The 15,869-nt window shown below is 35.0% G+C and overlaps 1 protein-coding gene across 1 annotated transcript; it reads right to left on the bottom strand.

The window, feature by feature from the left end:
- Positions 1–2,800: 2,800 nt before the first annotated feature.
- LOC139773554 (uncharacterized) lies at positions 2,801–5,648 on the bottom strand. The gene is made up of 3 exons (XM_071708070.1): positions 5,495–5,648; positions 3,925–4,074; positions 2,801–3,782 (listed from the first exon to the last, which is right to left on the bottom strand). The coding sequence occupies exons 1-3, from the start codon at positions 5,618–5,620 to the stop codon at positions 3,702–3,704; spliced, it is 357 nt and encodes a 118-aa protein (XP_071564171.1). The 5' UTR covers positions 5,621–5,648; the 3' UTR covers positions 2,801–3,701.
- Positions 5,649–15,869: the final 10,221 nt, after the last annotated feature.

Raw genomic sequence — 15,869 nt, 5'->3', positions numbered from 1 at the left:
TTGCTTGAGCGGTGAGCGGCGCGGACGGGACACTTTTGTCACGAGCTGTACATTGACCTACTTTCTAAATTGCCCTTGACCTAGATCGCCGAGTCCGGGAATGCCGGCGCGCGGCGTGCACGGCAACGTCTATCGTAAAACTCATGAATATTTTGATGTTTTGGCTAACTGATTTTTAAAGGTTTATTTTAAGTAGCGAGTGGCCTGCTTCCAAAGCAGCGTCGTTTACGCTGTCACAGCTTTCTCCCTAATGTGAGATGTATTATTAATGATATTGCAATCACATTAGCGCTAATTACAATATATTTTATGTCATTGTTGAATGATGTTTATATCTGTGGTGGTTGCTGAGGTATATAAGAATGTATTAATCGTTGGTTATGCATTATGCAAAAGCATTTTATAACTCGAACCTTTATCGTTCAATCTTGTTCGAGAGATCATGCCTCACATTAATTAAAGGACACATAACAATGATAAGATGAACGTATTTCTTGAGATTAGTCCCGTGTCGTTTTATCGCATTTCGGACCGTCTTAATTTCTGCCGAGCACGAGCGACGGCATTCGTAGTTTCCTTTTTTTCGTTGGATAGCATATTATGTAGTAGCATTTTAAAACTTTTTAGCGTTTAAGCTTGTTCGGAAGAGTTTTTCTTGCATCAAAGAACACATTTCTCGACATTCGTTCAATGTCGTTTGTCGCATTTCGGAGCTTCCACCTTTTCGCCGAACACGAGCACTGTGTATTCGTAGTTTAAATTATTTATACATACATACAAGAAAAGTAATAAAAAAAGTAATAAATAAATACATTACTAATTTAATAAACAATACATATTTAATTAATTTAATTTATTTAATTAATAAACAATAAACAATACGTTAAGACGCTTGAAAAGATCATAAAAATTATGAAAAGAATTTTCGGTTATGAGAAAAGCGAGAACTCGCGAGTTTAGAGTCATCTTTAATTCCTCAGAAATCGCTCCTGTTACGCGGGAAGCATGATGAGCGAGGAGGTTGCAGTAGGTATTCGAGCAGCGGCCCGAGTCTATAATTCCTCAGAAATCGCTCCTGTTACGCGGGAAGCATGATGAGCGAGGAGGTTGCAGTAGGTATTCGAGCAGCGGCACGCCAATTCCCATTTATTACCCATCGCCATCGAAACGATTAGTATTTGCTTTCCGCCGTTCTTGTCACAATTATACAACATTAATCTAAAACTTTAATGAATAATCCAGAACTTTTTATCGTGAAATTCTTTTGAAGAAGATATATTGTGCATTAATACGTTCAGTGAGCATGATGTGGTTTTGTGCCATTGCATACTTTTTAACAGTGCGCATGGCACGTATCCACGTCTTATGCATCGGCAGGGATTGACGAGCTGAGGTAGCAATAGAATATCTTCTGTAACTTCCTTGCTTGTCATGCTTTTCTAATAACAGGAGCAATTTTTCGAGATCTCGTCGTGACGCACTTACTAGTTCTCGTTACCACCTATACTTGCTCTTATCAAATATGCTTTTCTAATAACTTTGACTAATTTTCTGATAATCATTGAGACTTGTGTTGAAACTTCGCTGTATTCTCTTATCGAAGTAAGATCTTATAACAATTTTGACGATTTTTAATCTTTTAAATGACATTTTAAATGACACAACCCTCGCTATCTATTGTCTAATTATGTTGCAATATTGTAATCAAAGTTTAATTATACATATGTGTTATTTAATAATTTATTGCGCACACACCAATGTAGCAACATGTTGTGCACGGTAAAAAATAACGTAATAGCCATTCGACTTTCCGTATTGCGTTTGTTTCTACTAAAACGGAATTTACTTTCTGATTATTTTTATATGACACACAATTATTTTTTTTATCATTTTTATACAAATATTCTTTTGATCTTTTGTATGAAAAATGGCCGATCTCGGTTCGTTTTTTAAATATGTTGCAAATATCTGTTTGTGTATGTGCATTGTGCACATATATGTAGAATTTGTAATTGATGAGAATGTAAAATTAAATTACCGCGAAAGCATGGCGATTATCTATTTTAATGCATTAAAATCACAAATCAATTTTTATTTCTCTCTTTGATTTAAAAGAAAGATATTAAAGAAAGATATTGCTGGTGAATTTAATTTCCACTTTCTGATTAAAACGAAGATGATTTATTATTTGAATTGAGATTTAACGTTTTATTTAATAATTATTTTATTAATATAATCGTATATATTTTAATAATATAATCGTATCTTATAATAATATAATCAATATGCAGTATATAAAGAAAAGTCGTAGTAAGTTGATCTCTTGGTTTCAATTGAAAGTTAAGATTCTAGTGCTTCCAATGAGTATGAAATCATTTATTTCGGATAGAGTATAGTTTGTGAGATATTATAAATTATAGAAATATAATTAATTTTATCTCGAAATCTCAAAGCAAAAAAATCTGAAGCAAAAAATTACTATCATTATACGTTTAAAAATCACAATATCTCAATTTAGAAAAGTCATCAAAAAGCAATATTCTTTTTATATATTTAATAAATTATTTGACAAAATAATTAAAGTTTTTAAATGCATACTTCGTCAATTTTGTCACTATTACGTGGCTTCATTAATGCAAGGCAAGTTGGTGTACCATGGAACTTTAGATCGCTGTGTAGGACACTTTTTAAATAAAGTTTTGGAGTTATTTGAAAGAATATTCTGTAATAGTTAATAATAAAAGTTTGAAAGATGCTTGTCGGATTTGCAACGCACGCTAAATAAATATCGTTGTGAAAATCATACAACAAATTATGCATTTTACAAAATTACTCAACATTATACATTATCTTATATATTTTTTACATTTTTATATTTTTGTTTTAATTGTAACAATTGAGTGAATAATAACAAGTTTGTAAATTATGTTACATATCACAGTATAAGTATTTTATATTAAGGAAGAAGTTGTGTGAAACATGCTTTATCTTCGAGATACTACATTTTCTACTTAACAAACGTAATTTACTTTCTATAAAAATTTGGTCATTTCCAGTTTTTTTCCTTCAAAGATAAAATGTGTACAATAGTTTTAAATGCTATTCCTCACTCGCTATATAATAAAATTGCGTTATTCGAGTAATATGCATGTAATCGTATACTGAATTATATTATTCGAAGAAGGTTTCTTTTTTAATATAGCAATATATGTATAAAAGCGATAAGGTGATTGAAATCACTAGTGTAGCCAACAATTTTATTCGTTTACTTTGTGCATTATAGTATTATTATCAATAACGTCGTAGTTTAATATGTGCGTACAAAAAGTAGAAAAAGATTGTTCTCGGACTTAATTACTCGGATAATTCGCTTCATCTCCATACGGGACTGCACGATATGCATTATTTAACTTATCTTTGTGCATGATATGCATTTTCGTCTTCGTTTTAGTTTTGTGCCTTTCCGAACCAAACGTTCCGTCATGCATATCATGCAGCGATCACATTATATCATCAATTTAATCCTTCCGGGATGGCAAAGTCTAAGCAAGAAGCGTTTCTCAGAATGGCGGACTATTATCGCAGCGCGCGTTCTTTGTTGCACGATTGTAGTCATCCCATTAAAGAGTGGCTCGTCCGTTAATCGTTCATCTTACGAGAAATTTGTTTTTCCTGCGCGGTCTCTTCTCGCGCGAATGTTCTTACTTCCGTGGTCGACCGTTTCGCTGCATGAAGCAACCCTTGAAGGATATTAATCTCACATCAATCTCGCCCTCCTCCAGCTGAAATGGGTTCATTGTTCATTAAAATGCAGTCCACACGAATGAAACTGTATACCGGATATGTACTAAATGTATAGCATGTAAAGCGACCAATAGTAACCAAACGCAATTAACGGAATTGGTATTCCGCATATACCTGTACCTGATCGAATAAGTAGATCTCCTTGTAACAGGACGGCGACACGCATTCCCGGATGCATCGTGTTTTGGCGGCGCCGTCGCTTCTATGCGATAGCATCTTGCAAGCTCCGCTCTCCTCGCAATCCTGCTCGAATTGTCTAAAGAGGGCCTCCTACGACAGAATTTACCGGTTATTCTAATTAAAATATTGGCTTAATTTATCTTCTAATTGTTATAAATGTTTAAATGCAAAAAGGTTTTAATATAGCAATATCGAATATGAATCGCTTTCGAATTTTCCATCTTTCATATTTCGCTGAAATAAATCGCGTGCGTTAATTTACCATAAAACGTTGGAAATGGATTTTACCATTATAAATTCGGAGATGCGAACATTTATTAATATTTATTTTTTTTTGTACACGAGAAAATTATTCCGTCAGTTTATGCGGTATTGATAAAATGACGCTTTGCATTCCGCGCTGCGGCGGGATAAAGCGGAATGCAACAATTGATTTGTGCATGTCGAAAGATTAACCCCAATTAGAGCCAATGTGACTTCCAGCGCGGCACATGTATGCGCTTTTAATATCCTTCGCGAATATAACTCCGCGTCTGCCTTTCTCCGCGCATATAAAAGCATTACTGCGAGAGATCTTTGAAGGAGAATATTTTTGCCGAGCGTAATACAGGAGGACACACGTAACGTTCTTTTATTTTACTTCCTGGAAAATACAATCGTAAGATGTTTTTGGTAGTAAACTGCGTATTTCAGATGCTAATAATAGATCGCCCGTAAAATTAAATTCGTCAAGAAGTTTCTCAGATAAAATTTTCCATCGTTTTTTCCCCTAAAAGTATATCTCGCGAGCGAATTATTTTTAACTATACAGAACTATACATTTCCGACGCATCTTTTTACGATACGCAAACATGCGTATTTTTGTTCTAGTCTTTTTGCAAAGCGACTTTAAATGTAATTTTTGTAATCTACCCTCCGCTCGTCAAGCTTGACAAAAGAGAATTGTTTGGTAGCTATGCCGAATCGCGACGATGAGTTTGCGTCGTTGTTCCAAATGCAATTTCGCACGTAGTTACATTCAAGTGCATTCGTATATACTTTGACCTTTAGCCAAATTTCTCTCCAATTAATGTCAGATCGATCGTTCACTAAATTGCTACCTTGTTCCGATTTTACTTCCTTGGTCGTAAACACTCGTAAATGATAGTTATCGAGTGTTTTTCACACTTTTGAATTTATATTTCCTTTTCAGACACGGTGATACAATAGCTTTTTATAATAATTTGGATTCTTCCAATATAATTATTAATTTTTTTATTTGCGCAGATTAAATTGCAGGTGTTTTATAGCTAATTAGTGATCCACGTGCAGAGACGGGTGCAGAGAAGATAGCTCTTACTGTTTGGCTCAAAAATTGGTGCACCAAGCTCCGGCTTAGCGCGTTATGCTACCGTCCCTAGCATCGTAAAACTGCCACCCTTAAATGTGGGTTGCTCCCCATAACCTGTATCAGCGTTCAGCACGTACCACTCGTGAAAGAGGACTTTGATGAACTGTATGGACGACTTACGTTCTTGGTGGTCTCCTTGTACGGATATTCCGGGAATGTGAAGGTCTTGGCGAGGGATCCTGGCCCTTCCTGGAGGTGGCCGACGACGAGGATCAGGCTGAGCGCGAATACCACCCCCGCCGCCATGTTGAGCGGAGTCAGTGACCGATCAATAGACGGGGATGGCGCTTCGGTTTCTCTATCGAGTTTCCCGGTGGAAAATAGGAAACTTTTAGGTCTAATCGCGTAAGGGTTGACTATTGATTTGTGCCGAATACTTCATTAGGTACTTCTCTAAATGCGACGTGTCGGATAATCGGACGCAAGTTAGTGTTAGGACCAAGTCTCATTCCTTTTCCGCGCATTGTTACATTTAACTTTTTATTTTCTTTTTTAATTAATTTTCTGAAACTCGTTATCGGATCTTATTATCCTGTCCGCTACGTCGATCCATAAAATTCCGTGCTGTCTTCTTCTACTGCAATCAAATATTTTAACACGTTGCCACTCGATTAATCGAGTTTCACGGTTTTATCCTGCATTTTATCTTCTTACATAAATTCTTGTTATATCCGTATTTTATTTTTGTCTTTGCTGTTTTATGTCTCTTGCAATATTATTCACATCCTACCTTTTGCGCGCATATTTATTTTTATTATTATCTTCTTTTTCTTTTGTAATAACTGAGCACAACCGTCTGGTTAAGACCAAAGTTATACAGGCAATAAAGTTATTGCACGTGTGCAGTAAAGATATTATTATTATGTAACATATTTATCCTACATCATGAAACTTTTCTGTTAAATAATAAGATTAAATGTAAAATTAGTATTTTTGTTAAATTATAGAATGTAATTTAAGTTTGATTAATATTCATCATTTTTTTTTACAAATATCTAGCAATAGCTTCTTTAGTAACAACTAATATTTATATTTTAACAAGCACCAAAACGTTAAATTTTTATTTTTGTAAGATGCGTATCCCCAATAAAAATGGCGACTCTCGCGTGAACTTATTCCGACGCCGATTTGCGATTCGCGCAGTGACACGCGTGAATTTACCGATAACTCTATATAGCAGCGCAGCTGCGATATTTGCATAAAACGTATCGAGGCGTATGCACCAGAGCGCAGTAGCATTTATCGTTTCGATGTGTATGCGAACGTTGGACGAGACGGCGAACGTTTTTGCCGAGTTAGGCGTTGTGCACCACCAATCCCAAATTCCGCGCGCAGCTTTCGTGCCATTAATTCGAGATTTCGGCGGCGATTAGCAACAGTTTCGGCTCGCCCGATATGTTCCTCTTGTCCCTCGCGTGATTACAACATTCTGCCAGTTCCACTGATAGCCCGACGCGAAGAAGTGTCGCGGTCAGGAACGAATAGTTTTCCTTTGTCCTTCGCTTTAGATTCGATCAAGTTCATTAATAATTATCCAGTTTTTCATAATTCTGTTTATGCTATTGTAATTGATTCATCCAAATTGCTTTCCCGATATATAATCCCATCGAATTTTACAGTATGACGCAACCGAATCGCTTAAAAGAGAACGATTTCGTAAAAGCATTCTGTTTGAAAAGCTTCTGAAAAATATTTTACTCGTTAAAATCTCTAATAGATTTTCCAAAAAATTACTGTGTTGATATTATGTCTTGCTAAGAATAAGCGATTGTAATATATATAATTGTGGCTAAAATCGAGATTTTTGAAGAAGATAGATCGTTTATTCCCGGGTAATCTTCTAAAATTGCATTACCAGTAACATAGAATTAGTGAAATGGGTTTCATTATACGCGAAATATTTCGGTGAGATAATGAAAGGAGACACACACACACACAGAACTAATTGGAAGCATACACAGATCATTTCTTTCTTGATATAAGAGTTATAGAATTTGAGAACAAAATTTGCTTTTGCAATTGAATTTGATGAAAAGCTCAGGGTTCAAATTCATTTATTTATATACTCATCAAAACCATCAGCACTTTGATTGCCATGCGTATCCAATTGGATACAACCTATTTGAGGCTCTGGCACCGCGTGTCAGTCCCAGTTTAAATACACACACACATCCACAGATATTTTGGAAAACATTAAATTCTAGGAACACCAAATTACATTTATTTTATGTGAAAATTAGACACTAAATAATAATGTGGCACCAAGGGACTGATAAAAAAATCGTGAAGCAGTTAAAGGGTTGAAGAATACGGTAATATTATTACAGGAAACGGAGAAGAAAAGAACGTTAGTTCAAATCTCAATTTTAGCCACAATTATATTACAATCGTTTAAACGGAATAAAACGCATCTTTTACGTATGTGAAATTTTACATAAATTGAATAATTATACAATACATACATTTAAATTCTGTTGTACAATGTATTGCATTTTCAAAGTTTAAGAATCTATTATTATTGACAGTAATGTAACAATTTTTATCTATTAATCTAATACAGATTGTTTAACTAATATTTTCCTGCCTGTCCGTGTTATAATTATTTTATCGATTGGACCGGTGTATTATAATTATCCAGGTGTTAAGCTCGGATACAGGAGACTTTTTTGTCTCGTCGTAATTACCTTCTCTCGCTCGATTGAAATTCATAATTAAACCGTTAGGTATACACTTGGCATAAAATTCGTTGCTGCGTGTGTCAAAGATTAATTGAAGATTCTGATTGTAAATTAATTACAATGTAAAACAAAAGAAACTTGGTATAATTTTGCTATATATATATATATGCTATCATTATGTACTGTTGAAGAAATTAAAAATCGGTTTCTTATATTTTGTTAATAAATACTTAAAAGATTGTATAGTAATATATGAAAATTTCTGTTTAAACGAAACAATGAAATTTCGCCTCTGCACTGAATTATAACTTGCCGGTACAGACGTAATTAATGTCCTTGCATACCATAGTTCTCGAAGAGAGAGAACGATAAGCAAGAGAGATTCTCCCGGGTGACGTATTTCATAGTTAGAACGTCACGATAAGAAACAATGAAATACGGCGAACAATCGCAAAATACGAGAACCCTTTGTATGTTGTATCCCTGCAGATATGTACGACTGCAATACGCCATATATGTCGATGTAATCTTGGTATAGAAATATTAAATATTATAAATGCTAAATTGTACAATTATTATCTGAAGATATTACTTGTCTTAAGATAGAAGAAAGTAATCCTAAAACTATCGGCAGATTCAGCAATTTCTATCAGCAATTCTTTTTTGAAGTGCACTAGAAACTTATGCATCTTATGACCTATTTACGATGGCTTGCAACCCGCACAATACAACGTCGCGTAGAGCGTTGACACGTATAAATATAGCGCCACGGCTTATCAATATTATGCTTCTCGAAACTTGCTTGGCAAATTTAAATTTGTTGCAGCGCTGCCAAGCTGTAATGTAAACGAGAAAAGTGTAACGCGGTTGTTTCACCTCTATTATAATAATAAATTTAATACATATAAATTTTAAATGCACATTTGCAGATTTAAATTTGTAAAATATTTAAGTTTCAGTTATATACATATTAAAGAATAAGTTATTTACAAATACTTTTCCATATAAGATTATGAAAATTGCCCCGCACTATAGGTTTTAAAACTATAATTTATTTAGAGCTTATTATTTGTATAACTTATTTTTAAATATGTTATTTTTTCTAACAGTTTGCAATTTGTCACAAAACATAATAAATTGCACGACATTGTTTTAATGCTAATAAAAGCAGAAGTCAGAAGAAATCAAGGTAATTTAAATGGTAGAGACTACAGTAATAGAAGTTGATTTAATTGCAGTGTAATTAAGTACCAGATGGCAGAGCGACTAATCTAATTACAACGATTAAGAGACTTATTCGAGCCAGGACCGGGTTCGTATTTGCATTATGTCTGTAATTAAAAATCCCTTCTTCTTATACAAATATCTAATAATTTGAGACAATTCTTTTAATAAAAAGAGAAAAGTTATTTTTTAGAAGAATTATTACGTTTGTTTACATTAGACTTAGAGAATAATTTTAAAGTAATAAACAATAGTATAATATAAATGTGATGTGTATTTTATAATAAAAAATACATTGTTTTATTATAAATTGCATTAATATATTTATACATACATATACATATATGTATATGTATATATAATGTAATTTCACACACATTTTCTCTTTCTCTGTTAAATTAGAAAATATTATATCGCAACGTACAAATGCGTCAGTTATTATCTTGGAAGAAATATTTAGCTTACCACAATATAATTGTACTCGTATTTGCACGGCGGCTATAATTGTTAATTCAAACTCAATTTACCAAGGCCCTTGACCATGTTATCACATTTCACGCGAGCCATCATATGAAGGAGGAAATGAAAGCCGCGAGAATTGCATTCCGCTGTTAACGGAGAATTGCGTGCCGCGAAATTTTGTATCGATGTCTCTTTCTCTCTCAAGGCAGATTCGTTCGCTATTACGAACTGGGATGGCGATACACAGTTGTGTCGTGAGCCCCTGATTTATCGATGCCCCCCTGAAAAGCTCCCTCGGTAGTCGACGATGGTCCTCTTGACATCGAATTTAGCGTAAATCCTCTCCGCAATTCCTGGGCGGAAAGGGGTGGGCAGCAGATTTCCTCACGTTATTGACCATGCAAATAAGGATCGACAATAATAGGTATCGTTGACACGCGGGCAAACAAGATCTATCCCATTCCCTGAACGCGCGTTCGCAACGTGAGATTGCATATACGTACGCGAATCAATTGTCAACTTGGATCTCCAGTATTGTGTATTATTCTCCTCGCAAATGCATGACGATTTGCCTGTGGCATTGATTAATAAGAGAAGACGTATCGCGACTAAATATCTCCAATATTGCTCCACATTATAGAAAAAAAATTGTTATTTCCACGGAATCTTATCCATCCCATTGACTAAAATTAAAAACTTGTTTGTTTGTATCGAATATTTTATTCCAGTTTCCTTTCTGTTTTTAATATACCTATATTAATGTGCAATTTTTATTTAAAGTATATTAAAATACAAAAAATTTATTAAGTTTTATATTAAGTTGTATACATAAATTAAAACAATTAATTTTTTAAATTAGATATAATTATCCTTATATTATTCTTTATTTACACAAATTGTAAAAAAATTAATGGGAATCAATAAATGTCACATCGAATTTTGTCCAAAAAAAGAGGTCATGAGCATAACAAATTTGCACACCACTATCTAGATTATAATTAGAACTGAAAAATTTTATATCGAAACGAGCAATTAAAATTCAATACGTTTGATCAAATCTCGGAGCAAATTATCGGAGGAATGATTTTCTTTTTTTCGAAAATGGAAACTTGTTATATACTCTTTTATTAAATAATTCGTATCACATGATACTCTTGTAACTTAAACTTGTCTAAACTTTCATTACCTATTAATTTTTGTGAAAAATATCTGGCATATACTTATTAAGAAAAATTTGTAACGCCATTCATATACAATAAATGATGAATTACAAGTGTAAAGCTCTCCTATTAGTGCATAACCGCGACTAGGGTAGCTTGTATTTCCGTGTAATGATCGTTAATTACTGAGCTTTGGTATGGTTTGGTATGGTTTAATGATACTTAATTGTCAGTGTACGAGCACCCTCACGCATAAACTTCGACACCCCTTTCTAATTCGCATTGTCATTCGTAGAGATCAATAGGTCGACCGTTAAATTAGTCTTTAATTAAAAGCATTATCTATTCATGTATCACTGTGTGACATATATTTCGGATATGAATAGTTTATAGTTTATATATAACTTGCATTTGATCTGTTATTTGAATGAGCAACGTGTATTAATAATAACGTATTATAAATTATGTCAATAAATTTTGGCCAATTTTTATCAAACAAAAGCGAAATAAATTATTTCTATCAGTATTTTTGCTTAAATTAACAAAATTTAAATGTTTTGCAAATAAACGCGAAGTTTCTTTTGATAGATCTAGGACCGAAGAACTTTAATAAAAATCTTGTGACAAAAAGGGATCTCGATGTGGAAATGGCAATTTCGGTGAATTCTACGTGGAATTAGAAAGGTATGCCGTATTACGGCGTCATTTGTCAAGGGTTTGGCAAGACGCCAAAGCCAGAGCCGTATGCATCTGACCCGGTGAAGTGCAACAAGTACAATTAGGGAAAGCAGAACTTACGTAAACTGACCTGCGCACGGTCGAGCTCGTCACAATCGATATACGATAGATATACCAAAATTCCGCTGACCAGAATCAAAGGAACCGCTTGTTCCTGTTCGACCAATCGCTGCCGAGGTGACTAAGTTGAAATCGGATTATCCGATGCTCTAGCGTCACGTTAGACTCAAATACGATTTGCCATTTAATTAATCTCGATGTAATCTCAAACGTAATCACAGAGTGGAAATATAAATACCTGCAAAATTTAAAAAAAAAATAAATCTAATGTTTTAAATTTATTCGTCTAATGTCCATTTCTACCAATGCAGATTGACTTTAATCTCGGTTTAACCTACTTTTTATTTTCTTCTAATTCTTAGAAGTAGAAAGAGATGAAAAGTAAGTTAAACCAAGATTAAAATTAATCTGCATTGGTAGAAATGGACATAATTATTTTACATTGAAATTGAAGATTAATGTAAAAAGTTTATTATAAAGATGTATAATGCATATATTGTAATACTATGCGGATATTATACACGCAATTTGAATTTAATCCGTGATATCGATTTAAATCGCCTTTCTTGCAAGAATAATAATGTGTGCAATTCCAAATAATGTCGGAATAAACATCGTTTAATAGTGAATATTAACTAATAATTATATACAGTGTAGCCAGAGAGCGGTTTAATATTTATCTGGTCAGCAGGATAAATAAAATAATTATTTTGCATATTCTACATATTAACGTTGGACACGTACGCGCATTAATATATGTAATAATTACTGAATTCGAAATCGAGATACCTTCCAGGATGCGCGCGGCGCGATGAATAGGCAAGAGTTCTCCCACTGTATTTGTTATTTTCCGTGTAACCAGACAACGCCATGCTCTGGCATACATACGTATTGCGGCATAAATTACGCAGACATCACGCGCGATTTTTCACTATTTACCATGAAAACTGCATATTGCGTCTTGTTCGCGATTCACGCTGGCGTAGCGTCCGAGTGGAATGATGGGAAGGTAAAAAAAAAAGAGAAATGCATCGGAGTGTGTGGGGAAAAGAATGACGGTAAACAATTAATTCTTTGCCCACTTTAATACCGCAATTAATTTTACGTAATTAATTATTTTGTTCGCGGTTCTTATTACTACAAATATAAATCGGTTCGTCAGAAAATTATGTATAATGATGATAGAATTAAATTTAATTATTTTATTACTTCAAAAACCTGCAGATAAAAGGATAGAAGAGTAACAAAATCACCGAGTGTTTTATATCGGATACAACGCGTGCCGTTCTAGAAAATGTTCGATTTTACAGTCAATATTTCACGACGATCGAGACATTAATTGGGAACGAAATACACGCCGCGCGCGGAGAGTTACGTAGCTATATCGTCAGTTAAGTTTCTAAACCAATATTTATCACGGGAACATCACCACCGCCCACGCGTCAATTGTATATCCTCTCTTAGTGAATCTCATTATCTAAACGCGTTGGCCAATGGCGGGCGAGTGTCATATAAATTTGCAACACAATATCACTTTATCATTGCATGACATCCACTGCGGTATGAATTATGGAATGAGGCGCACGTCAGACTTTGTAGTATAAGCCACCGGGAGCGGTGTGGCTACAACACATCGGAGCAGAAAGTGATATCAACGAAAATGATGCTCGTTCAGGTGCAGCAGCTTACGGAATTATAATGGGCTGCAAACGGGCATGCAGGGCAATCCACCTCGAAGCGTATTCTACCTTCAAGTTTGGGATATTGAATCATATGCCACTAAAGATAACACGAGAGGGAAACGCGAACGGGCGTGCGAATGTTTACGTCATATAATAATCAATTACGAAATACCGGATGCTTTTGTAAGTTGCATCCTCTGGAACAACAGATGCCAGGGGGTAGAATGCCGTGAAATTAGCATTCTATTTTTAGACTTTTGATGTAATTGCTCAAGTTCTCTCTGGCGCTTCTTCAAGGAACTCCGGAGCTCCTGACATGTTACTTCAAAAAGTTGCCATGGGAAACTCGAAGCCTTCGCTTCGCAATACATATATAAAATGGAAAAGTTCCGTGTGCAACATGGATTTCCCGCACTTCCGCTTGAAAAGATAAACTTTTGTATATGTATAAAATTTATTACTGTCTCGATATATCGAGCCACCGTTTGATGTTTCCTGGAAATATTTATTTATGCTCGCTTTCTCGTATGTTTACAAAGATCAGCAAGATAGGATTTAATGCGGATATGCAGGATTTTTATCTCGCATATTTTAATTATTAATATATCACTCTAGCGATCGTCGGGTGAAAACATTGGCGCAAAAAAGGTCACTCCGCGAAATGTACGTAAGTGAATGGAAAAACTCACTTTTCCCGCAATTTCAATTAACATTATATGCGCCGTTTCGGTCATCCCGGTATAAATTACGTTGGGCAACTTTAATTTTAATTCGCGATACTTTTTCATCCGGCGATACACACAGTGCGCAGTTTCGCACGGCAGACGAGACTTCGTTAACTCGATGGCATTTTGCAATTGTGATCATCGAAAAGGGTAAACGATTTTATACTCTCAGTTTGTGCCGTGTAATAATAAAAAGCTGTATTATTTTGCAATTCACCGCTCTCGTCGAGTTAATTAATGTATCGTTCCCCGCGCAATGAGAGGTCGTTTCTCTCTCTCTCTTTCTCTCTCTCTCTCTCTCTTGCTCTCTTTTTCTCTCGCCCTGAATTGCAACGGCGCGCTGTCGGGTGAATTCAAAACTCGAAATAAAACATTCAAGTCGCGTCGATTACTATCGGTGCGCGGAATCGCGGCCTGCAAAAATGATCCCGGAACTCGCCATTCCAACTTTTACGAGGTAATTTATAAACTGTGTACCGCGCTCGTGCACTCGTAGTATAATTGCGCCTGTTTTGTGTATACACATACTTATATGTGCACATACACTCGACATTGCGAATGCTTTCTTTAGATAGACATTTTTAAAACAAATGCGTATCGTGTTTAAACTGCAACAAAATTTACTGTATTATAATTAATTTCTCAATAAATAATTTAAAAAAACAATAATATTATCTTGAAGCAGAATTTAACAGTCGGCGTAGTGGTAATATGAGATAACCGTAATGCGCTGATTATTAATTCATATTGTTAATTATAATAATACGTATGTATATCGGTTCAATTAATACTTGAATTAATAAATAAAATTACTGCAGTATATACAGTTACATTTTGTAATCCTATTATTATAAATGAATAAATTATTAAAATCCGTAATTAAAACAAGCAAGAGACGAGAAGACAACGAAGAGAATTGAAACATTTGTAAATAAATTCTTAATTGTAAAGAAAGCTTTTTATAATTTTGCACCTTTGTGAAGATTTCCTGAATACTTTTATAGAGGTGTTATTAAAAAATTAAAATAATGTAAAATATATATTAATTGATTTCTCTGTGAGAGAATATTGTTATCTTAAATAGATCGTTGAAATAGAACTATTTTTTTAATTAAAAAGTTTTCTCTTAGTTATAAATGTTATAAATGCAAATGTATGTTTCTAAATGTACAATTATTAAATTGCCAATTATTGCTGTGAAACTTGCTGATACTATCCTTAATAAGATAACGCATGAATATCTGGTCGCGACGCGTCTGTTGTGAAAAGATCTAGGGAAGACAATCGCGTGTACGTGCATACGTACGACAAACGAGGACCCCCCCCCCGGAATATCGATTTTTGCGTATCCTAGTCAAACCAATTTCATTTGACGGGTCTACATACGTTCGTGCGCGCGGCATATAGCGCGGCGCGACGGTTTTCCGCGACACCGCGAATATGATTATGCATGCCCGAGCGTTACCGAAAACAATATTCGACCGCGCGCGTTGCGCAATCTGATTTCGGTAACAATATTCGGTAAACGAATGCCTACGGCACGGGCGACGCGAGCAACGACCGTAAACCCGATGACTGGCATTTATTCGGAATTACAAGCGGTAATTAAAAGGACGCTAAACCCGTTCGCTCGCCCGCGACGCGATGCGAAAAATTCGCGGCCCCCCCCCCCCCGAAAAACGCGCGATCACGCCGCGATGCCCGCGCGAGTCGCGTTTATCGAAACAACGACATCGCGCCGCGATAAAGCCTAGGATCCGCGCGCG

The sequence above is a fragment of the Temnothorax nylanderi genome, unplaced genomic scaffold, assembly GCF_030848795.1.
Source record: "Temnothorax nylanderi isolate EJ_2023f unplaced genomic scaffold, tnyl_v1.0 TNYL_tig0064_pilon, whole genome shotgun sequence".
In the NCBI taxonomy this organism is placed as follows: domain Eukaryota; kingdom Metazoa; phylum Arthropoda; class Insecta; order Hymenoptera; family Formicidae; genus Temnothorax; species Temnothorax nylanderi.
The sequence above is the reverse complement of the archived record's forward strand: the minus strand, read 5'-3'. Positions and strand labels throughout refer to the sequence as shown.